This window comes from Streptopelia decaocto, assembly GCF_964273445.1.
Source record: "Streptopelia decaocto genome assembly, chromosome: 2".
NCBI classification, from domain to species: Eukaryota; Metazoa; Chordata; class Aves; order Columbiformes; family Columbidae; genus Streptopelia; species Streptopelia decaocto.
In genome coordinates this window covers 110,206,459-110,232,432 of record NC_138655.1, presented here as the reverse complement: position 1 = coordinate 110,232,432, position 25,974 = coordinate 110,206,459, and the positions used below count along the sequence as shown (strand labels likewise).

The window sequence follows — 25,974 nt, the reverse complement described above, 5'->3', positions numbered from 1 at the left end:
ATTGATGACAACTGGATGCTGTGTCAGAGGATGGAATTTGGCACAGAAAATCACAACGTAAGGAGATGTTATAAAAATAAAAATGACATGGTGCTTTGAATGAAGGAGGAAACAATTCTTAATGTGGCCTGGGAGAGAGAAAAGCATAGAGAAGCAGAAAAAGTTGACCCAATAGCTAGCAGATTATTAGATAAGGCTCAGTTGTCAAAACAGAGCCAACTGCAAGGATCTGAATGAGAATTTTCATAATGGCTCTGGCTCTAGATGAACCTAACCCCATTCCATAACTAACTCTAATGGAAACAAAGCTACATCAGCTCCAAGTCCTGATCCACTTAGAGCTTAAAAGAGGAGAGATTAGTTTATTACTTTTGTATTCTTTGGAAATCCAAAATAGTTATTTAAGACTTCATCATTTCAGAGCTTCATGTCTAATCTCATTAAACAAAATAGTGTGATGAAACCGTCAGTATGAACTACTATTTTTTTTTTTCCCAACAGAAATGTCCCTAAAAGAAGCCTGTGCAACTTGCAAAATAGACCTAAATCAAAAACAGATTCACATATTCATGCATATGATTTTGCAGTAATATTTCTAGCAGTGGGAGTTTGCAAATATTATCAAATCCATGTTCATGTTTTATGACAACTGACCGATGAAAACCAGAAGCTATTCTGACACACATTTTAACCCATTTTTCTGCTACCGGAATGAATATGAGCACAATGTCTTCCTGGTTAAACTTTTGTTCATTTGAGTGAAATGTGAAGATGTGTCATGTCCTCAGCTGAGTTTAAGAACTACTCAGGACACCATGTAGCATTTAATTTCAAGCTTCATTTAGAAAAAAAAATTAAATGTCTAACCTGGAACAGCTATCCTCCCAGCCGTTGGGTGATTCATTTCCATCACAAGGCCATTGTGCAGCACCTAGGAAAAAAAAAAAAGTATATAATAAAAAAATACATATAATCAGTTCCCAAACTCAAGAGGAAAAGAGAAATAAATATTACCATGTTCTTTTGCAGAAAATCTGAAAATACAGGGAGCTACAATTAAAGTATTTTGTTAGACATGTAAAATTAAAGCCCTGATATTTGACAAGGCTCTATTTTATGCATCTAAAAAAATGCTGCAGTAAGACTTCACAAGTCTAATATATCTTTAAGCTCTTATATCCAACATCAAACGTAAGAAACAGAGCTACAAGCATGTCATGCTTTCAACCACCACCAACTAGTACCGACATGGTATGAGAATTAAAACCTTCGCCCACTTTCACTTTTAATCTGCTATATGTATTGAAAGCCTGCACAAAATTCATGCTCTAGTGTGTTTTTTTTTTTCACTGTTACTCAGTTGCTTTTGAGCTTGTGATGGTTCACACTATGAAATACTGTCTTAGCAGTTCTTGCAAACATTCAGGAAAGATGCCATAATTTTGACAATATTTCTCTTCTTTCAAGTGTGTATGCCATGCTTCAGCTCCATGTATATATGTATGGGATAACAGACACCACAATTTCCAGTTCCTTGTTACTAACCTCAACCAGAAAACAATATATGATATCAAAACTCTCAAGTAACAGAGAAAAATAAATTTATAACAGCAAACTCACCATATTGTTAATGGAACTCTGCATCCAAAGCCAATAAGTAATCTTTGTAATTCCCATACCTATTATTCTGCTAATGTTCTAACACTGTTATCTTAACCACATAATCAGAATTCTTAAAAATTATTTGTTATTGAAGCATCCTCTACAAAGAAAAACCCTCACGGTAACCAATTATTTTCATATTTTCATGTTTGTAACAACAAATCTGAAATAAAATTGAGTGCCTTGCCAAATGGAGCAGCTATAAAAATGACAAATGGCCAAAGACTGTTAAGTGATCATGTAATACACCTACCTGTTCACCTTGCACCATGAACAACACTAGCAATCTTGACTATTAATGACAGGTGTTGGTCTAATTATTCTTGAAAATTTCCAGTTAACAAGGTGACAATTTTCTTACGTAGTCTGCACCATACTCACTGTTTTTAATTATTAGAAATTTTTCTCCTAATACATAATCTAAATATCTTTGTTTTGTGATAGACATCTTTATTCTTGTCTTTTCCCCAACTGGACACAAAATACCAATCACTAGCATCTTTATAACATTCTTTTAAGTACTGGAAGATTGTAATCACATCCTCCCTCAGTCTGCTCTTTTCTAGACTAAACAAAAGTAATTCCTTTAGCCATTCTTTCCAGGTCAAATTTTGTGAACCTTTTATCTGTGAGAAATTCCCATTCCTGAACAGGTGGTGTCAAAAGGTCAGGTCAGCTTTCTCTTAGCTCGTGGGGTAGGCCTATTTAGCTGACATTTAGAAATCCAGATATTTCCGATAATAGAAGCTGGTGGAAGAATGTCTGTTCACTGGTCTAATTGTTTGGCGCTGTACCAAATCATTAGTTCTATTTCTCTTTTGGAAGGTTAACGCCAGTTTTGGTAGACGTTCAAGTGAGACATTCAGAATTATTTTCCAAATGACGGAATTGGAAAATATAACTGCTTGTTTTAACTCATATTTAGAATCTTTCCAGTTATGCCCTTAATCAAACAGTATTGAAAGTTTGGCCTGCTTTCTCTGTAACTTACTTCCAGAGGCTTTCTTTATGCATTTAACTGATTATTTGTGACCTAAATGCAAGAAAATATGCTTATTCGAACTTGAAGTCAACATCACACTCAGGTGCATAAGCACTTCTTTAGACAGCAAGTTAAAGGCTGTACCTAGAAGTGGCATCATTTGGTTACAGAAAAGCATACAGATTCTCCAGCAGCTACTTGGGGTTCCACAGAATTCATGCCTTCCTGATTCATGATTCTTATTCTGATATGGCACGCTTCTATTACTTTAGAAAATTTCCTTTTTTTAATCTGTTGAAGAAAATCACATCCAAGCAATGAATCTGGCCTAAGACTGAGCTTTCTTCCCATATCCGCAACACTGTTGAAAAGAACTATGTAACTTCCTGTTTTGTGTGTTCCACCATTAGGATCCTGAAAATAAATTGAAAAAAAAAAACCCAAACTTCACTGACTCCTTCCCATGGTTATTCTAAAAACTTGGAAGGAAACACATAAGATCACTGCATCCTAGCCTTTGGGAGAATGAAATGTTCATGTACATTATTATAAAACACAAGGAAAGACCGAGGACAAAGAGACAACTTGAAGGCCTTCTCCTCCATTGTCTTGTACTACTCAAGGAGTCACGATCCCTCAAATGTGGTAGAATCCTCTTATGCCCTGTGTATTCACCTTAGCTCAACAAAGAGAACTGATTAATCACAAGGATCATGTAAAAGATTATGTCCATCAGTAGAACCATATTTATTTATTTTTTTTTCCATATGGCTTAGTTTCCATGCTATAAATACTCTATTACTATATTATCTGTTGCCATTTGAGATTTGGGGAATCAAATTAATGTTTGGGTGGCATTTACAGTTATTATAATGAAAGCATTGTAAAGGAATCAGAGGAACCGTCTCCTGTCTTTCAGTAATAACCTTTTCATGTCATTACATTTTATTCAAAATACAGTAATCTCATAGATTAAAGAAGAAACCTCTCTTGTCTGTCTACTGGTTAATGAAAAGAAAGCCTGATGTCATCATTTTGTAATCCTATCTCAACAATAGTATTCGCAGTGCCCTGCTGTTATTTGTGACATGTTCATGTAGAATTTTTTTTTCTGTTCATATGTTTGTGTTTCTTCCTGACACTTATAACTGTAAAGGAAAAGTCTCTCCTATTTGAAAGAAAAAAATAACACAACATGAAATAGTAAAAAAAACTCTGCCTTCTACTGAAGTCAACAAAAGATAGGGTTGCTCCGATTTGTGCCATCTACTATAACGATTCCTGCATCAACTTTTGCTACATAATTTCTTTGCTTCTTTCTTGCTTGCTTTCTCTCATTCAATTTCTTTCTCTCTCTCTGGCTTGCTTTCTCTTTCTCTTTTTCCCTTTCTCTCTTTCTTATAAATTGTGTTTTCTTGCAGACCGGACTTGAAAAACTATATAGCTCTTATACATACAAAGCAGAATGTATATAATTCTCTATCATTCGTTGCCACAATTCTACTTTGGGATTATTTATTGCATGCATAGACAGTATCAGATTTTCCCATGTTACAAAAAGAAAATATTGTTTGGCGATGGATAAAACCAACAGAAGTCACTATACTTGAAATTCATCTAGCCAGTACAGGTTATCATGTCTTCATTCAAACTACACCAAACAGAACAAGTCATACAATTTTCTTCTAACCTCAGAGAATAAAATAATTTAATTTTAAAATTACTTTTTATTATTTTCCCAATACTATATGCAAGAAAGTCCACACAGAATCTTTTAAGCAACGATCTTAACATTTTACTTGTGTAATGCAAACCAAGGGTAATTTAATATGTTTCATCATATCTATTCTCAGTTGTTTCATCATTTCTTCTTAGCTTGTCATAAGAAAAACTATGGAGGATACCTATATCAGCTGCTATGAAGCTCACAGCAATTCAGATATAACAACTTAAATGATTAATTTTGCTCTTTTCCCTCACGTTATTAATAGCAAGTTAAAAAGTGGTTAAAATTTTTATAACAGGCAGAGTTAAAACCTCTGTAGCCATCTGCTTTCACAAGAGGGATCAAATATTAACTCCAGTTATTTCTTGCATTCTCACCTTCTCGAAAACCATTATTCAACTGACACTACTTTTCTGCGTTAATATTTATATTTCCGGTGGGTATGTTCAGTTCAACATTGGAATTTGTATTTCAGTATTTGAGTCTCTTTCGAGTCTCACTTAAAAACTAAGTGACAGATAAAGAAGAAAATTAGAATAAAATGAACCTCAAAAGAAATATGATATAAAAATAAATATGGCTGCTGAAAGCATTTTAAATTTATTCTTCATGTAAAAGACTCTCAAGGCTGAAAATCTAGGTTCAAATAGGGGCTTTATCTTTGAGTGCTTAGGACTTAAGACTCATTATTTACAGGATCATATGGTATATACAGTGATGCAAGACACTTTCAACTTTCACAAGTCCTTCAAGGAAAAAGATGAAACCATCATTTTTCTATGACTGTACTGTTCCTTAAGGTAGTAAGATGTACAGACTAGTAATACATATGGTGGTTTTCTCCGGGACTTATGTGTGAGTACCTGTTCATCATCTCAAAAAAACAGCTAGAAAAACTATCACCATGAAAGACATGGCTTCAGGATGATTTATAGAAATATTTTAAGCAGGACACTCCTCAACTTGTAAGAATATCTGAAGCTTGATGATGGATACCTTGATTGAGAAATACAATAACAGTACATATACAAAAGGGTTCTTTTGGTAAACAGATTACATGCAAAGTAACATAAGTTGTTAAACAGAAATTAATCATTAAATGTTTATTAGCAAGCATGAAACTTCCTTGTGTCCTTCAAAAATGAATGGCTCTCTTAAAGTAAAATACTTTATTATATTATTGATACAGCAGCACAACTAGCAGAGAAGAGAATCAGAAAACATGGTTTCTGACTTTTTTCATGTGGATAATGAGGTGTTTGGCCACCTAGTAAACATCTGGCAAATTCTGCAAGTATTATGAAGTTCATTTTATATCATGTTAGTTTAATTTTGACTGAAACTGATTTGCACATAACCAATCACCCATGACAATGCGTTTTCTCTTTGAACTACCAGCAAAGTTTCAACTCCATTCTAGGTACTATCCAAGATACAATCACCTTCCAAATCCCAATTGAAGGGGATGCTGGAATCAGAAACATATCAAAGATATTGACAATACTCCCACCCCACACCCAAGTTTAAAAAGTTCCATAGAGCCATGCATTCGGAATGTGCCTTTCTACAGATACCGTTCTCTCACAGTTTCATCTAAAGTTCAGTGAAAAGAATTTTCAGGCCCACAAAGGAAATCATGTAACCATTTTCTCCATATTTTTGTAGCCACAAGATAGCTGGCTGTTGGTGAATGTAATTACTAGTAGTGCCACCAAACCGCAAAAAAATAATGATATTGTTTTTCCTGTACATGCTGAACATAGAGTTATGGCCATAATCACTCCCTAAAGAAGTAAGAGTGCCTGTTGTGAACACAATGCCATATTGGAATCACATCCCACATCCTAAAAACACCTCTTTCCAAATAACAAGATGTTAACTCATTTGAAACTTGAAAAGGATATTAAATGTATCCCTATCTAATGCCTGCTTCTGCTTCGTCTAGTATTTCTAGAATGTTAGGCTGCAGAATTTATTGCATATCACCATTTTCATCCTCCCCCTTTCTTTTCAATGCAATAGTCCCACTAATTTCAAGTCCTGTTGCCAATGAAAGTCATCTTTCCAGCTTCTAACGTATAGGGCTCACATGGAGAAGGTAATATCATCTCTCTACCATATTAGGCATGTAAGTATTGTATTAGTGAATCACATCTGTCTCCACTTGACCTACATCTACCTCTCATATCTGAAGTATCTCACCAGTTCATGCTAGAACACTAGGTAATTTAAACAAAAGTAATGTTCTTTACAAATTTTTGAAGGAGTGAAATCTTGTTCTCTTTTGTTTCTGGTTGCTTATAAACTTACATCTTTACTCTCAGTCCCTTACTCTGACAAACTAAATGCTGTATGTTATATTCCCTTATGTCACTAGCACCACATCTGTGATACTAAATGAATACAAAACAAAATAAAAACACGGTCCACTGGAATGTCCTTATTTTCCACCTTTGCTTTCTCCTAGGCCTGCGTCTTACAGATTGTTTGCTCTGGTAAACATTTTGTTTTCTTTGTGGATCTGAGGTGATGGCTTTGAGAAAGCCCTTCTTATGCCACAGCTTCACAGCTTTTTACTCCATGCTGTAGACAAAATTACTTTTTATTGACATCCCTAGGGATGGGGGTCTGACATGTGAAGCATATATCTTTGGTTCAAAAAAATCCTGATCCATGTAACCAAGTTCAAATACTTCCTGCTTTTCTACTTTGCTGCTGCATCTCTTGTTCTATTACAGAACACATGAAGTGGACTCCATGTTGATTCTTGGGATTTAATTTCCTTGCTTTTTATTTGCTTAAAGAGTTTTTACATCCACCAGTCTGATAGTGGTTCTATAAACTAACTGTTGGCTCTTCAGTGTTGCAATTAAGTTCTACAGTGGCCGTGACTTTAATCCCAAAAGGCCTGCTCTAATAAAGGACTTCAGAGTTTCTTACATGCTTTCCTCCACGGCACTTAAGTCAAAAATTGCCATTCCATTTCCGTGCTCTAGAACTAAACGTTCCAAAAGGCAATCACTCAGAGTGATGAGAAATTGCTTCCCTTATGCTCTATTCCACTGTGACATTTGACCAGTTCAGGGCAGTTGAAGTCACCCATTATTACTGCCTCATTAGGCTTAGTTGATTGCTTGATTGCCTTCAATGTTTTGGACTCAATATCCTTTTCCTTGTCAAAAGGCTCAACAGTATTGCCCTACTCTGCTCCCCAGGTCTATGACCTAATCTATCCTTCCTGTTCAGTTTACAGCCAGGTATTATACTCTCCTATTGATTTCTGTCATTCCAACATTCTTCTGTAATGGCTACTATGTCAAGATCCTCTTTCTTTGCCAAGAATTTCAACTCACCTATTTTTTCTCTTACACATCTCATGTTGGTATACAGATAGGTATAGGTTTTGTATGCATTTAGGGAAGTAGAGTGTTAGCCGCGTCATTTTTTATTTAACTCTTGACACTGCATTAGCTTTCCAGAATTTCTCAGCTGTCCCTCCTTCAGTTTTGCTGTACATTTCACTGCTGTCCCTTACACCTTTTGTATGACTGACACGATTAACAGATGTCTTTAAACAGCGAGAGCCCTCATTTGTCAGCTTTTCCTCAACTCCTGTATAAGTAACCACACTCATTAATTTCCTACACCAGCAATCTGTTTTTACTATGGTTCTAGACAACCCCTTCCACAGAGGTTCTTCCTCCTCCAAAGCTCTGTGTAAGTATCCCAATGGAAATACTACTTCTTGCCATCCATTAACTGAAGCATGGGAAATTTTAAATTATGAAACCTGCACACTAGACTAAAAGCAGTTCAGAGGTGAGCATAAAGATGATAAAACTTCACCAGCTTTCCTGGATAAGTTTCCAAGGTTCTTTTAGTAGTTCATAATACTGGCACAGAATATAACCACTGCAGTGAGCTCCTCTCAGGCACCCTATGAAAGTCTTTTCTTCAAGTTCTAGCCTCACCCTCTTCCTTCCTGAGAATCTACTCAGCAAATTGTTTTTGTGGCCAACATGAACCAGGCAATTAATGTTTTTAGTAATTCCATTTCCTAAATCATCTTTCAAATTCAATAACTGAAGATATGACCCTGATACTTACAGTAGTTCTCATATTAATGTTTTACTTCCCTTAGCACCTACTGCTACAAAATAAAAATTAAAAAGTCCTTACTGCTAAATCAGCCGCAGTCTAATGCACAAAATAGACATTAAATAACCCCAAAAATATTAAGCAATGAAAACCATTTGTGACAGAGCAGAAACACCTTTGCCATTGTCTAATCATCAAACACATACTTATTCTTGAGAAAAAGTATTAGATTCAACTTATATCTCACAGTCTAGGTAAATATGAGACAGCTGCTAAATATGTCTATATAAATCTCAATGTTTTCATCAGATGTATTGGAAAATAATGAGAGTAAAAGAAGGTACATTCATTATAATAGCAGACCATATTCTAGTAAAGAATCAGGTTTTTTAACTCTTGTGGTAAAGCAAGAATTTCAGAGGGGTTAATCAGCCTATGGTATAATTAATATTCATAGTGAATAGAAAGAAGATTAAGAGGACAAAGATTTATAACTCAGGCCAAAATATAAAAAAAATGCAAGGACACAAGCAATTAACTGCATAAATTCTCTGATTTCCAAGGCTGCAGAACTGATCCTGACTTCAATGGGTTTTCTGGGTGCTAAAAAACAGACCCCTTCCCTCAGGTGCCCAAGCACAACTCCCTGATGACCTCTTGCACCATCACTGCAGAAACGTGACAGAGGAGAGAATCTGTCTTTATTGGTTAAAAAGTCCATATATTTTTCAGATGCATTGTGTTTTTTTGTTGTTGTTTTGGTGGTTTTTTTTTTTTTCCTGAGAACCGAAATATGATTGTAAACCCACATTTTTGGTGGGATCGGATGTTTAAATTCACAGAAATACTTGAGCAAAGGTGGTTGGCTGTACTGCTATTTGGCTACGAGATCTGGCTCACCCTGATAGCAAGATGGGGTGTGGCTGTATTCAAAGCACTGGCTCTGGGATCAAAGAGCCTGTCTCCAGCTGCGCCATACCTTTCATGTATAGCACTGATAACTCCATGCTGATCATCTGGAAGGTGCTATAGAAATTGATTGATTTTATTACCGCAACAGGCTAAAATACTGACTGGTTTTCCTTCTTTCAGTCTGAATTGCCAGTAATTTACTACTAGCAACAGTGCTACAAATTACTGGCTCTCAAAAATATTTTCCCTACTTTCGATTATTACAAATACTACAATCAGCATTTAGATATTATGTTTGCAGTTTCTCTGATCAAGAAGCACGGACAAACCTAACTATAAATGATTTTTAAAATTGCAAGTGAATGTAAAGATGAAGTATCCTGGATTGTACATGGGCTATGTTATTTTGTTGTCAAGAAGATCATGTGAAAGGCTTTCATTTTATTTATTTTTTTTCATTGTGACTTCTCATATTAAACAAAACCAGAAAGTTTCCAGGTGTTTTCCTTTGTGGAAACTAACTTGTAAATGCAAACGAATGTAAGTGTATTCCTGCAGCAGTAATAAGCTGGGACTGCCATGCTTTCAAGCACTCCCACCATAAGTGGGAGACTGGTGGGGAAGAAATATAGACAATCTTTCCACTTCTATTGTTCTCACAACAATTGTGTAGATATTTTGGATGCTCATTATATTCAGGGGTCATATCCAGACTTGCCTACGGACCTGTTGATGATGATGAGAGAATTCTGATGGTTTCTGTGGGGCTTTGTAGAACCAAGATTTTCCAGAAGTACCTTTTTGATGTGTGGAATAAGAATAAAGCACACAGAGCTGCAACTCGGACTGAAAAATGTACTGAGGTGTTTGTCGAACACATAAGAGAACTGTTATTTCAAAATGTGCAATCTTTAAATTACTGAATAGTAAGAACGCTTGTAATAGTTCTGGTATAGAAATCATGTGTTTTCTCAGGTATGCATGTTATAGCAGGAATACATTTACAGAAGGAAAAGAGGTATCAAAAGCCAGGAAGCCTCAAATATTTGTGAACTTACTGCTGTGCTAATGGTAAGCAAGGGAACCATGACAACAGCATTGTACCATCATGCTAACATATCACTTGGTTTCTGATGGTCCTTGGGGACCTCACCTGTTTCTCCCAGTACAAAGTACCTAACCAGTATAGGGTTTCCAATCTTGCACATGACACTGAGTTCCCAAGAGTCTTCTTTTAAGTACTCCATCCATCTTTCACCTGCCATGTAAGTGTTGCGGTTTATTTATACATCCTTCACTATTTTGTTAGAGCTAGTCTATCAGCTCAGAGTACTTACCCCTTCCCAGGACTGCAAAACATTCTTGTTAAAACAAAGAGACCTATAGTTTTGAAAACTGTACATTTAACAGTTAATGTAAGAAGCAATGAAGCAATTAGTATTTGAATACTGTATATACAACTGTGAGCAAAACAATACAGGTTTTTAAATACAATGCTTCCTATGGACAGAAGAGTGCTTCCAGACTTCTCTTGCTTTGAAGTTAGTATACTAAGCCATTAAACTTAACAATGAAAATAAGGGGCCTAAAATTATAAAACACAACAGAAATATTGCAGTCTCAAGTGCTACTGTACAGACTTAACAATAGCCTGCACTAAAATCACTGGGTATTGTATTATATTATACATTTTATTGATCACAAAATCACAGAATGTCCTGAGTTGAAAGGGACACATAAGGATCATTGAGTGCAACTCCTGCCCCTGCATATGACAACCCCACAGTTCACACCATGTGTCTGAGGTCGTTGTCCAGTCTCTTCTTGAACACTGTCAGGCTTGGGGCCGTGACACCTCCCTGGGGAGCCTGTTCCAGTGCTCCACCACCCTCTGGGTGAAGAACCTTCTCCTAGTGTCCAACCTAAACCTCCCCTGGCACATTTTCCTGCCATTGCCTCAGGTTCTGTCACTGGTCACCAGGGAGAAGAGATCAGTGCCTACTCCTCCTCCTGCTCCCATTATGTGGAAGCTGTAGCCACCATGAGGCTTCCTCTTGGTCTCCTCCAGGTTGAATAAACCAATTGACTTTAGCTGGTCATTACAGCTTCCTCTCCAAACCCTTTACCAACTTCATAGCACTCCTCTGGACACTCTCCAGCAACATTATATCCTTTTTATTCTGTGGTGCCCAGAACTGTACACAGTGCTCCACGTGAAGCTGCACCAGTGCAGAGCAGAGCCGGACAATCACCTCCCTCGCCCGGCTGGCAATGCTGTGCTTGGTGCACCCAGGACACGGTTGCCCCTCTCGGCTGCCAGGGCACACTGCTGGCTCACGTTCAACTTGCTGTCCACCAAAACCCCCCAGTCTCTTTCTGCAGAGCTGCTCTCCAGCATCTCATCCCCCAGTCTGGATGTACAGCCAGGGTCGTCATGTCCCAGGTACAAAATCTGGTACTTGCTCTTGTTGAACTTCATGTGACTGGTGACTGCCCAGTTCTCAAACTGTTCAGTTCCCTCTGCAGGAGAATCATCCCTTACAATTTCAGTCTCCAAAAATGGAAAGGTACTGTTCCTGCACTGGTGTACCTCACACTCAGATAACTAGGTAGCAAAAGGTAACCCTCTAGTGCACACGGGGGAGAGCTAATATCGTCAGACTCTGGCCTGCAGGACTGCTTTCTGCCAAAACCTGAGACAAGAGTAAATGCATGAGGTTTGTCCTGGGAAACTAAATGCAAAAGGAGGCGCCAGAAAAATGCAGCAGCTCTGGCCACTGCATGGCCAACAACCAGCAGAGACAGCCACCTAGGCTTCCTAAAACAGAAATCAACCTTAACATGACACCAAACCACCTCAAATCACCAAATAACCAACCTCAACCAAGCTAAACCAACAAACCTAAAACGACCAAGTGAAGACAACCAACCGAAACCCAGCTTCAACAGCCCAAAACCCATCCAGCTTGAACGGCCTACAAACACACAACCTGCAAAAAACCTACCTCAAACAAACCACCAGCCTCAACAAAACACTCTAAAACAACTCACAGAAACCCAGCTAAAGCAACCAACTTAAACCACCACTCAAAACAACAACAAGCTCCTAACAAGGCAGAAACAAACAACCTACAAACAAAGAACCTACAAACAACCTAATTAGAACATCATTCAGTGTAAAAAAAGCAACCAGAAACAACCAGCTGTAAACAACCAGCCTCAACCAGCCAACCAACCTCAAACAACAGGCCTCAACCAACCTAAACCAGCCTGGAACAAACAACCTAACCCATCCTAAAGAAAAACAGCCTCCACAAACCAACCTAAACCAAATAACTTGAAACAACCTACCTCAAACAAACAAGCCTGAACTAAGAAACCCTAAAAAAACAACCTCAAACACTGAACATTCAACAACAAACCTCCAACGACCCACAATCAGTGCACAAACAATCAGAATGGAAAAGGAGGTGTCAGGGCCACCCAGCAGCTGTGCCCAGTGCACGGCCACCAAACGGCAGGGACAACCCCTGGACCTCCTGGGCACAGGAACTGCCTCAGGGAGGCACCCTAAAGGCTTCTTCCATAGGGTGATGGGCGGGGGGCTGGCAGGCGGGGCTGCTGCGGGTGGGGCTGCAGGCGGGGCTGCACACAGGGGCCCCATCACCCCCATGTCACAATGCCAGCACCCGGCAACACAGCGGTCACAATGCCCCGGGCAGGATAAGAAGGAGCAGCCTCCCGTGTCCACTGCCAGAGCTGGCCCGGGGGCAGCCCGGACACATCCCCGAGGAAGGCCTTGAAGAGCTGGTGGAATTCCTTGGCGGGGGCTGAGGGAGGAGAAGACTGGAGGCTGGACGAGGCTGCTGGAGGTTCTCTGCTGCAAGGCTTATCGTTTGGATGGAAACCCTGGCCAGCTGCACAGAAGTGGTAAGACCAAGGGAATGACGTCTGGAGGAGCACAGCAGAGCTCGCTGTCCTCATCCCCTGCAGAGCCAGAGGCAGCAGTGGTAAGAAATAGGATGCAGAGATGCTGCCAGGGGTCCCAGTGCTTCGGAGCAGCCACCGCTGTCCTGACAGGTATGGGAAAGATTCTTGCCCCCAAGGCGCACTCTCGGAAGTGAGGCCCCTTACCACGACTTCTTTGGCACATTTTGCCAACCTACTTCAACAAATGTACCCAAAACCACATTCATACGCTAACCTACTGAAACCACCGACCTAAAAGAACCAATCTAAAACATCCAACCTAAAATAATCTAAATAACCCATATCCAGTGACCTGAAGCACGATAAAGCAAACAAGCTCAACCAAATGACCTAAACCAACCTAAAACAACAACAACAAAAGAAAACATCCTAAACAAAAAACAGCTTAGAACATCCCACCTACAACAATCAACCTAAAATACCAGCCTAAACCAAAAAACTAAATAACCTCAACCTAAAATCACCTCAACCAACCAACCCAAACCAGCCAACCCTAACCGCTCAGCTTTCAAGAACCAGACTCTAACAAACACCCTCAAAACAACCTTCCTCAAAAAAACCTAAAACCACCTAAACACCCTGAACCAAGATACCTCAACCAAAAATCTAAACCAGACTAGGACAACTTACCCCAAAAAACCTTGCTGAAAAAACATCAACCAAACAGCCTAACAGAAACGAGGAAAACCAACCCACCTAAATCAAACAACACAAATCAGCTTCCAAAAAATGACATCAAACAACCTAAACCAATCTAAAACAGAAACCTAAACCAAATAATTTAAGACCATCAACCTATACCAAACTCAAACAACCTTAAAACAACCTAAACCAACAAGGTTGAAATGCTTTACACAACCTACAAAAAACCTAGAAATAACCTAGACACAACCTCACACAGCATCAAACAACCAACCGCACAAATCAACCCTAAAACAACTAATGGAAGCAGAGCGAAAACAACCAACTTAAACCAACATTCAAACAAACAAGATTCAAAAAAACAAGGTAAAACAAACAAGCTACACAAAAAAAAAAAAAAGGAAGGGAGGAACACAGAAGATAGAAACAAGCTTCAAAGAACTACACAGAACCTCATCAAGGGTAAAAAAAGCAACTAAACCCAACCAACTCTAAACAACCAAACCCAACCAACCAACAAATCTCAACCAACCAGCCTCAGCCAACCAGCCTCAAACAGCCAGCCTCAAACCACCTAAGCCAAACCACCCAAGCCAAGCTAAACAACCTGGAAGAAGACACCTAGACCAAAAACCTAAACCAAAATCTAGCAGCCAACCCTAAAGTACCTTCCTGAAACAACATCCACCAAACAGCCTCATAAAAACAAGAACTACCAAAACTCCTAAACCAAACAATAGAACTCAGCCTTAAAATGACACCAAACAACCTCAAGCCACCAATTCACCAACTTCAAGCAAGGTAAGCCAACAAACCCAAATCCAGCAGCATAAGACAACCAAACAAAACCCAACTTCAACAACCAAGCTTCAAGGGCCTACAAAGAGACAGCCTGCAAACACCCCACCTCAAACAACCAGCCTCAAAAAAAACACCTTCAAACAACTAACAGAAACCCAGCTAAAGCAACCAACTCGAACCCACTGACCTAAAAACAACTCAGACAACCTCATCCAACCAACCTAAACCTAGCTCAACAGAAACACACACACACAAATGACATAAAGCAAACCTCCTTCTAAAACATCCAACCTCAAATAATCTAAATAACCTTAATCCAATGACCTAAACCACATTAAAGCAGAGAAGCTCAACCAAATGACCTAAACCAACCTAAAACAAACAGAAAACACCCATCCTGAACACAAAGAGCTTAAAACATTGCACCTAAAAGAACCAACCGCAAAGAACCAACCTTCACCAATCAGCCTCCAAGAAACAGCCTCTAACAAACACCCTCACTCAAAATAACCTTCCTCAAAAAAACCTAAAACCACCTAAACACCCTGAACCAAGATACCTCAACCAAAATTCAAACCAGACTAAGTCAACCTACCCCAAAAAACCTTGCTGAAAAAACATCAACCAAACAGCCTAACAGAAACGAGGAAAACCAACCCACCTAAAACAAACACCAGAAATCAACCTTCACAAAATGACATCAAACATACTACAATGGCCAACTTGAAATAACCAAGCTAAACCAAGCTAAAACAGAAACCTAAAACAAGTAACGTTAGACCACCAATCTAAACCAAACTTATCCAGCTTTCAACAGCATAAACCAATAAGGTTTAAATGCCTTACGAACACACAACCTACAAAGAACCTACACATAACCTAGAAACAACCTCATACAGCACCAAACAACCAACCACAAACATTAATCATAAAACAACTAATGCAAAAACTCATGGAAACCCAGCCAAAGCAACCAACTTAAACTAACCTTCAAAACAACAAGCTTCAAACAAGGTAGAAAGAAAGAATCTACCAACAACCTAATTAGAACCTCATTCAGTGTAAAAAAAGCAACGGAATACAACCAGCTGTAAACAACCAGGCTCAGCCAGCCAACCAACCTCAACCAACCAACCAGCCTCAACCAACCTAAACCAAATGACCTAAGCCAGCCTAGAACAAACAACATCAAGCTAAACCAAAATAGCCTCCACCAACCACCCTAAACTAAACAACCTGAAACAACCAACCCCAACCAAACAAGCCTGAAACAAGAAACCCTAAACAAACCACCTCGAATCACAAACCTTCAACAACCTACAAACCGCCTACAAAACATCGGAATGGCAGAGCATTAAGTTCAAAGTGCACCTGATGGATAGAAATCCTACTTTGCTGTTCAGCGAACAGATCCATACCCCTCAGGAGATCAGAAGAACCACCAACCCCTACAAGTGCCCAAGGCTATCAGGTCTTTTCAGCTGGACAGAAGTGGTAAGACCAAGGGAATGACTTCTGGAGAGGCACTGTGGAGCTCCCTGTCTTCATCCCCTGCAGAGCCAGGGGCAGCAGTGGTAAGCAATAGGATACACAGACATTGCCAGGGGTCCCAGTGCTTTGGAGCAGCCCCTGCTGTCCTGACAGGCACAGGAAGGGTTCTTGCCTTCAAGTTCAGTCTGGCCAGAGGCATCTGGGCACTCTCAGAAGCCCATGAGATGACTCCAGGTTTAGTGATAATAGGGCTTGGGCAGCTCCTGGGAGGCATGACCGGCCTATGGGACAAGGAGCAAGGTCTGGCTCACATGCTCAGGGAACAGCCGATCGCCAGCATTGGGGTCAGGAAGGAATTTTCCCCCGGGGCAGATTGGCCCTGGTCCCCGGGGGTTTTTTGCCTTCCTCTGCAGCATTGAGCATGACCACTTTGCAGAGCTCCTCTGGGCCCTTTTGGCTCGGTTCCTGCCTGCTGCTCAAGCACCAGGAAGACGGCCTCTCGTGCCAGGCAGGCGGGAGAAGGAAGCTTCTTGGAGTCCCAGGGTGGGTCCCAAGTGTTCTCCTAGGAATTCCTTCTTGTCCTCTGTACCATTGAGCACAGCCCATGGCTCCCTCGGGCTTTCTTGCCCAGCGCAACTTTGCAGCAGGAGCCAGCTCTTCTCTTCCCTGGATTCCATTTCCCCAGGGGTTCTGGCTGCTGCAAAACAGCCTGTGCTTGTAAGGGCTCCCAGCTTGCTGCACCATCTGCATCTCCCACTTTTCAGCTCTCCCTGCATGCAACACAAGCACTGGGCAGGAACAAGAGCGCTTTTCATGCAGCCCTAGCCAAGTAGCATAGGAACCAAGAAAGTTTTCAAAGGGGAAAAACTCTGCTTGTCTTCACTATATGCCACACTTTGGAAAATACCTCACAGTATCACACAGCTCTTCTTCCTTATCTTCTTCTTCTTCTTCTACTTCTTCTTCCCAATCTTCACCTTCCTCTTCTTCTCAATCTTCCTCATCTTCTTCTCCTTCCTCATTCTCTCTTTTGTGTGTGTTCTGTCCTGATCCTCATTTCCTCACATTCTCCCTCTTCAGGACACAGGGACAGCTTGGCCTATATTTCTGCTGCTGTTCTTGAGTTCTGTAACTTGCCTTTGCCAGCCTGCAAGGGATGTTTCTTCAAGGTAAACTGAAGAATGCATCAGCCTGCTCCTGGCTATACAAGGGCATGGTGTTAATGCTCATGAGCATCGGCTCTGTAAACAGAGTCAGTAAATGACACAGAATAACCGAAAATAAAATAAAATCTAATCAAATCCTGTTTCCTCTTGTATCCTTTGTGTTCTGCGCACTTGAAAGTGTTTCTGGAGCTGAAAACCCCCTGGCATTTCATGTAAATAATATTCCCATCCTTATTTGACTTATGGTTACCACATGGAATAGAATACAATACATAGGATAGAACAGAAAAGAATATAATACTTATGCTGTGTTGTGCCTTGAGTTCTGCATGACGAGTTCTTACAGAGGCCTGAGGGCTCCATCCAGGAGAGCCACTCTCTGCAGGGCAGGGCCCAGGCCCAGCCAGGGACAGAGGCAGAGACGAGACGGGCACACACACCTACAACACCGCTCAGGCAGGGACCCAAGGTCCCAGGATGAGCTGAGACACGTCCCCCGGGCCCTTGGCAGGAGACGATGGCGGTGGGCGGGGGTCCCAGGGGAGGCCGGTCCCAGCCACTGAGGCCCAGGAGCACCCCTATGGACCTTCTCTCTGTTAGAGTACTGTTGTTCTCAGGCTCTTTTGTTTTAGCATGTTTTTTTCATGAAAAACTGATAGGGTAATTCTAAAAATGAGTACAAGAAGGAAAAAAGAATCCACAGGAAATGAGCAGGTATTGTTCCCCTCAGAAAGATTCGCAAGCCCTTAGGTGAGGAGCATGGCCTGCTTCAGACTGAGGGCTTGATCTTTGAGCCTCACTAGTGTCACAGGTATGAGGTTTTGCCACCCTGTGGAAACCCAACTCAACCAGACAACCGGAGAAGAGTTTCAAAAACTCTACTTCATACTTGCTTTTTGCCACTTTGTACAGATGGTCCAACTACCTTGAGACGATTCCCAGCTCTCACCCCATCACAAGGTACGTGCCTCCTTCCCACAACGTGACAGAGGCAATGCCTATGCTGGGATACGGTTATGGGTATTCAGTGCCTTCTGCCCTGAAATGTCATCACAGATTTCCTCAGCATCTACTTCTGGGAAAGCAGGAGATAGGAAGAAGAATGGGATAGAATAGAACAGTTCAGATGGAAGGGCCCTGTAGCCATCACCTAGTCCAACTGCCTGACTGCTTCAGCACTCACCAGAAGTTAAAGCATGGTATTAAGGATGTTGCCCAGATGCCTCTTCAGCTCTGACAGACGTGGGGCATCGACCACCTCTCCAGGAAGACTCTTCCAGCGTTTGACCAGCTCTCAGTAAAGAAATGTTTCCTCATGTCAAGGCCGAACCTCCCCTGATGGACACAGCTGAGAGCCATTCCCATGCTTCCTGGCACTGGGTACCAGGCAGAAGAGCTCAGCACCTCCCTCTCCGCTTCCCCTCCTCAGGAACCTGGAGACAGCACTCATGTTGCCCCTCTGCCTCCTTCTCTCCAAAGCAGACAGACCCAGGGTCCTCAGCTGCTCCCCACAGGACATGCCTTCCAGCCCCTTCCCCAGCTTTGCTGCCCTCCTCGGGATGCATCCAAGTCATGGAAGAAACTGCCATTTAAATTATTTAAACAGCAGTAACAGCAATTGGAGATGGGTAGCAGCAAGCCAGGGCAAAACACTACTGTGTAAAAACATTAAAATGAAACAGGAAAAAAAAAAACTTAGCACCATTTTAATTTACTGCTGCTAAGATCCACCTGTGCTTTTACATGGAGAGAAATTTGAAAACTAAATTAAGTAAAAACATTAGGAAACACACTGTCTAGAACAACCTTTGCTATTCAGAAGACAGAAAGATCTTTCTGTTATATGAGATGATACCTCAAGTATCTAGATTCTGTGACTACGGAAAAGCATAATACCATAGCGTTTCCTGTGAGGATCAGATCATGTCAGAGACCTATTGAAAACCTATTCCCATAAAACTTCTAGCTTAACTTACACATAACTATCTAGAAATTGGCTTCACAGAATCATAGAATGCCCTGAGTTGGAAGGGACCCACAAAGACTGAGTCCAACTCCTGGCCCTGCATAGGAGAACCCCAAAATTCACACCACATGCCTGAGTGCATTGTCCAGTCTCTTCTTGAACACTGTCAGGCTTGGGGCCGTGACACCTCCCTGGGGAGCCTGTTCCAGTGCTCCACCACCCTCTGGGTGAAGAACCTTTTCCCAATGTCCAACCTGAACCTCCCCTGGCACATCTTCCTGCCATTGCCTCGGGTTCTGTCACTGGTCACCAGAGAGAAGAGAGCAGTGCCTGCCCCTCCTCCTCCCCTTGTGAGGAAGCTGGAGCTGCCATGAGCTCCAGGTGAGGCCGCACCAGTGCAGAGCAGAGCGGGACAATCACCTCCCTCGCCCGGCTGGCCATGCTGTGCTTGGTGCACCCAGGACACGGTTGCCCCTCTCGGCTGCCAGGGTACACTGGTGGCTCACGTTCAACTTGCCGTCCACCAAAACTCCCCGGTCTCCTTCTGCAGAGATGCTCTCCAGCATTTCATCCCCCAGTCTGGATGTACAGCCAGGGTTGCCATGTCCCTGGTACAAAATCTGGCACTTATCCTTCTTTAACTTCATACAGTTTGTTACTTCCCAGGTCCCTAATTTCTCCAGGTTATTTGTTCAGTTAGACAGGTGGGTTTTTTTGATATTTTTGTTTGTTTTTTTGTTTTGTTTTGTTTTTTTTTGTTTGTTTTTTTGTTGTTGTTGTTTTTGTTGTGTTGGTCTTGTTTGTTTTTTTTTTCCAGTATTGAATCTTTGTATATGGAAATGTTTACTCACTTATCTAATACCACTATATAGTTAAGATAAATAGAAAAAAAAATCGCAACATTTCTTTACTGAAATTCTGTATCCGAAGAAATATTGTTTTTGAACAGCTAAAACATTCTGTCTTTGTGTTCATGTATTCCTTAGTCTCCTAAAGATACCAGGAGCTGCCAGTATTCGACCAAAATCTGCTTTTTGAAAGATGACTACTGTTCACTGCACTCAGCCCATCCTCCAATTACAGGAAACCAGAAATGGTCAAAACATAGTTGCCACATAAAATTAATTCACAGTTGCTACTGATATGAACCTTCAATGGAATATGCGCCTTGGTCAGCTAATAAAGACAGTCAAAGAAAACTTCTAACTGGAAAATGAAATCACGTTGTGGGATTTCTGGCTCTGTCATGCATGCACAGGATGATTTTGGAGATTAACCTTATGACCCACATTCACCTCAGCTACCATTAGACACTCAACTGAGGTTCTCAAGATGGTAACCAAATTGCTGTCATTACAGGCAACAGAGAGGAAGACAATTCCAGAGGGTCACTATGGCTCTGATATTTGACTGTAATTATCATTACCGTGATTACAATATTACTCCATGAACTGTGAAGTCATCTTAGAATAAGAACGTAGATACCTCAGACATCTCACTTAAATGCTTAGTTTGAACTGAGATATATCCAGGACTGTTTGCATCGGTTCCTCATCTGTAAAATGTAAGAAATTATATTTACACAATTCTTCAGAAGAATAAAAGGCACATGGGGCACCGAAAGATACAGAAGGGACGTAGTGTTTGGCTAATTTGAGATCAGTGGACATCAGTCATCTGCCTGCTGATTTACAGCAGTAGAGGTGAGATAGGCCACCAAAACAAATTTGCACTATACAACGAAATCCTCAGTACTGCTGAAATTCACTATCACTGCTCCCATATATCCATCGACACAGACGTTCCTTATCAGTTCCTTCCTTCTTACATTTAATAAACTATTCCAAGGCTTAGAGTCAATACTCTGTGGGCTGAAGGAAAAAGCAATAATGCATTCAGAAAATGTGACCTGAATAAGTGGTAAGTGTATAAGGTATGAAAGGACAGCTCAGATGTGTCTATAATCCATTTTTCCCTTTCAGCACTGACAAATGCTCCATCTTCAGTCAAGTCTCTTTGCTTACAGGCAGTTGACAGTTAGGGCCTGTCTGCATTCTCCCTTAATCCATCAACACATACTTGAGGAGAGAAAAGACACCACATCTCCAGAACAAATCTGGAATTTTTTCAAGTAGTGCTCATGGAGACAGCTTACTTATTTGTCTTGCATAAACACATCACTCAAGAAGACAACATCAAAGACAGCAGAGCTGTTGTAAGTCTGATGTTTGCTTTCTTGTTATTGTTATTGCTCAGCTATTCAAGGCAATGAAGTCTTTGCTGAACTTCATGAACATAAACCATGCTAAGATGGGACAATTCTAAAACCTAAGGAACATGGTACCCCAAAAAATTCATTTAAAAAGTTCCATGTATGTAACTGATACCCAAATGTAGCTACAAGATATTTACCTTGTGTTTGATAGTAAATTGTAGGTGTGTAATTTTGACTGCAGTTTCTTATGGGAGAAAAGCAAACGAGGTGGGAATCCAATCTGCTCTCTCTGAGGTAGCTCCACATTGTGAACTAAAGCGTGGTAAATGGAGGTTTGCTTCAAAAGCTCAAAAATGCTAAAGTAAATGCACCCCCAGATGCTGAAAGGTTTGCTGTAGTTAGGTACAAAAAATTTTTACAAAGAGAAGGATTTAACTGGGGACCTGGACAAGGAGCTGTGTAATGTAACCTGGGGTTGTATGTTGATTAGCCAGCAAGACAACAGATCCTGCTTCCACTGACGCAAACAGGAGCCAGAGTAAAACCCAAAACGTGCTGGGCTACTGCTCTTCAGCCAGGTTTTGTGTTTTAGCTTGTTAATGATGAATCCCAGATGAACATTCACAGTTGCCTCTTGGAAATCTGGAGTAGTAAATACATTTTATTCATTATCTTTTAGTTATTTAGGTGTAAGTTCTAAGTGACAGGCTAAACACCCTTCAGGCATGCAGAAAGTTTTTCTCTCTACTGCTAGTGATGTTAGACTAATGCGATCCTGTCACTGAAACCGCCTGAGTCTTTCTCCTGACATACTCATACTTTTCTGTTCGCAAAAGCTGTCAGAGTTTGAAACTGGAATTACTTACAGAAAAAAAATGGTCTTTCAAATGCCCACTAAAATAACATGCTTGAAAACATGTTAGTGCTTTAAAACTGGTTATTTCATCTTAGAAAATACAAGCAATCACAGAATCATTTGAGACTGCAAATAGAGAGAACACAGAAGCCCCTCAGGAACCTCATCTTAGTCCATTTCTTCTTATAGCAAATTTGTAAGACAAGCTCATCTAAAGGCAAAAAAAATCTCTTTTATCTTTTCATACCAGCAGACACAGTACAGTTTTATTTTTCAGATTTACAAAACAGTATTTGTTTTGATGGATTATGATCCAGATAAATGTTATTTCTGTATTTTTAAATGAGATGTTTATATAGTAAAACAGACAATAGTTCATCAACCTCCATATTACTGTGCAGTACTGAGACATCTTTAGAATTAGATTTTTATTTTGCTAATGTCAAGATTTTTAAATCAATTTGAGAACAACATGAAAACCATATGTTAAAACCTGACAGTTGTGATCAAATGACAATAGAGATCTGTTAGTTCTCCCTTTAACTTTGTAAATATGTGTTTAAAATGCTTCCCAAAATCATCACAAAGATTGACAAAACACTCTAACACATGCAAAGACAGAAGTCTAGAAAACAGCAATTAAAATTCCTATTAATAGTGTTATCAAGGAAAAGAATACAAATAAAGGACTTACGCTACGCCTCAAAAATTCAATAGTATAATTCACATTTATTAATTTAAAAAAATAGTTCCAATTCAAATTTTAAACCAAATTCTCTATCTCTTTTAGATTTAACTTCCATGTATTGTAATGCTGAATGCAAGTTTCAGAATTTCATCTACTATTTTTAACATTTCTCTTAATCTTTGAATACCACTAAAGAAACCCTACGTACTTCACAATCCTGTCTTCTGCTTCGTTGCAATGACATCTTAGAGAAATAATTATTTTTGTTTTACTTGCTGATAATGGAAGAATCTTCCTCCTAACCATCACTACAGATCTGACAGCAAATACAGCATTAGGGGTTTGGTCCTCATGGCATGAAGGCCATACCTAAATCTGCACTGGAGCAACAGTCTCATTTTAAACTCTCATCAAAACGAAAGACAAACATGAGAGTTGTTTTCTCATCAGGATATGTTGGCAATCTGAGCGGAAGAGCTCAACTTCATCGTGTTTAAATATACTCGTGATTAATGGGTTCTAGCAGACATGAAGTTGTTTCTGGAATGCTCTTAAAAATTTCTTGAGACTTTTCTCTTAAAGACTTAATAGTTTTTACTTGCATGCAGAGTTTCAGAAATGTAGTTTGATGTACAATGTATTTTAAAGTTGCACTTAAGCCCTGAAAAGGGATTAGGAGGGCCATCATTCTGAGAAAAATAGTCGCTGTTCCCTCAGCAATCTGAGGACTCGATAAAATGTCTGTGTTGCTCTGCAGCACTGAAATTATGAGGTCGACTGCCACTGGTGGCACTCTCTGAGGGACAGAACCAGGATCTAGAGGAAGGGCAGATGTCCCCAGGACTCCTCCTTGCTAATGCCTGCCGGTAGTTAGTTTTATGCGTTAGCATGCTAAGGTCATGAAGAAAGGCTATGGCTGTTCCAGAAACGTTTTCCTTATAGAGAAGTAGTCTCCAATGGCATAAATCGCACACACACACAAAATCTGAAATTGCTTGGATGATTTTCAATGAATACATTATTTCTAAAAATGGTGCCATTCAAGAATTCTATAAGAAAAAGCCCCAAATCTTGCTCTAGATCGATTTCACTAAAATGAGTCCTTACCAAATCACACTGCTTTGCCTGCTTGCTTCTCTACTTAAGGTAATTTCACTATGGAGAAAGAAAAACCTAATGCAATTTTTGAAGCTCAATGAAGAGAGAATGTACATGCATGCTTTTTAACACTTTCCATCGCCATACACCCACACCAATTTGCCTGTAATTCAGCTTGTTTAGGAAGGACAGTACTTGTGCTAATGTGTCTTAATAACAGCCAGAGTCAACTCTGCTATTTCAAATCTATGAATTCTTGTAAGGTTCTTTAAAGCACTGAGGAGAGGTTTGAATGGGGTGACTAGGAAAGGAGGAAAAAATGAAGCAGGCACATGGTTTTCATTTGGGGGGAGGGAGTCTGTTATGAAATTTACTTGACTGCTGCAGGCAATATTGGAGGATTAAATGGAAACTGGCTGAACCTTAGCTTCCAGTTTATAAAGAGCATTCACTCTATAAAGTTTCCTTATAGCACCTTTTTACATAATGATCTTTAACTAAATTCTGTCAGCACAGAAAGTGGTTCATATGGTTTAAGATGTGTCTTACTTCAGGAATTCAGAAGCTTTTCCTTTCAAAGGCAGAGAAGCAGCTTTAAAGGAGGGGTTGAGTTTGAAGCGGTGAAAGATGTTGTACTTTTCCCATGCCTCATGCTTTCACCTATAGACTTGAACAAATCTACGACAGGATGTTGATCTTGGTCAGCTGCAATGATCTTTTCCCTGATTATGCATATGCTATTGTACTTAACCCTCAGTCCCTTCAGAAAGTGTGAATTTTCCAGGTAGTACTATAACTGGTACAAAAAGTAGGAAGGACAAATACATGACCCTATGTCATTTTTATTTAATCTTCTTAATTTTCAATTTGTTTTCTTTATATCTGTTCTGGGTTCAGAACAACTTTACTTATAACGTTCCTTTCTGTAATCTACCTGACTCATCAAGGTGGCTGCCTCTCCTTTTCTTTCCTCTTTTTCGACCTTCAAGAATTTCCAGCAGGCTCAATCTTGCATAAGTACCACTGGATGTTATGAGGAAAAGAACACAAGAACATCCAGAATCACGATTTAGAGTGTCATCATCCTCAGCCTTTTTTTTTTTTTTAATTGATGTTTTGGGCTAAATTCAGCTCCTAATTGTTATAAATAACATGATAAATGATATTTTGTACGGGTGTGCTTAGAGAAATACTGGACGATGTTGTTTCAGGCACTGTACACCTACAGATCCTCTGTTGACATTCTAAGTAGACACAAAAGAGACTGAATTGTTCAAACACTTGTAAGGAGTTTTATCAGTATACAATGTTCCTGGGAACAGTTATGAAGCAGTTATGCTATTCACATGTGCAATTGGAACTGAGATTGTATTTTCAGGACATAAATTTTAAAAACAGTAGTTAAATTCTGTTTTTTCCTAACCAGGCATTGTGGAAATCTTGAAATCTTCTAAAAGTAAAGAGGCAGTTTTGACAATGTTATCCTTCTGCAAATAGTTCCTTTTTCAAGCCATAGTAATACCCAGAAGGATAAAAAGAATGAAATCTGGGATAAAACGAAATGTTCATTTCAATTGGAAACTAAGTATTCATAGTCATGTTCTGATAAAGCATAAATGGACTTAGTCTCAAAATATTACTTTGGGATGAAAGATCAGAAAAGTTCTAAACTGTTCCACTC

General features: G+C 40.0%; 1 protein-coding gene across 1 annotated transcript in view; it reads right to left on the bottom strand.

Annotated features, from left to right (window-relative positions):
• SUGCT (succinyl-CoA:glutarate-CoA transferase) overlaps positions 1 to 25,974 on the bottom strand; it is a gene marked incomplete at both ends in the record, with an annotated part of 354,974 nt that overhangs the window by 57,180 nt on the left and 271,820 nt on the right. Inside the window, one exon of the mRNA XM_082046307.1 lies at positions 868 to 931. Coding sequence (XP_081902433.1) covers positions 868 to 931 — 64 coding nt within the window. The remainder of the gene's footprint in view (positions 1 to 867; positions 932 to 25,974) is intronic.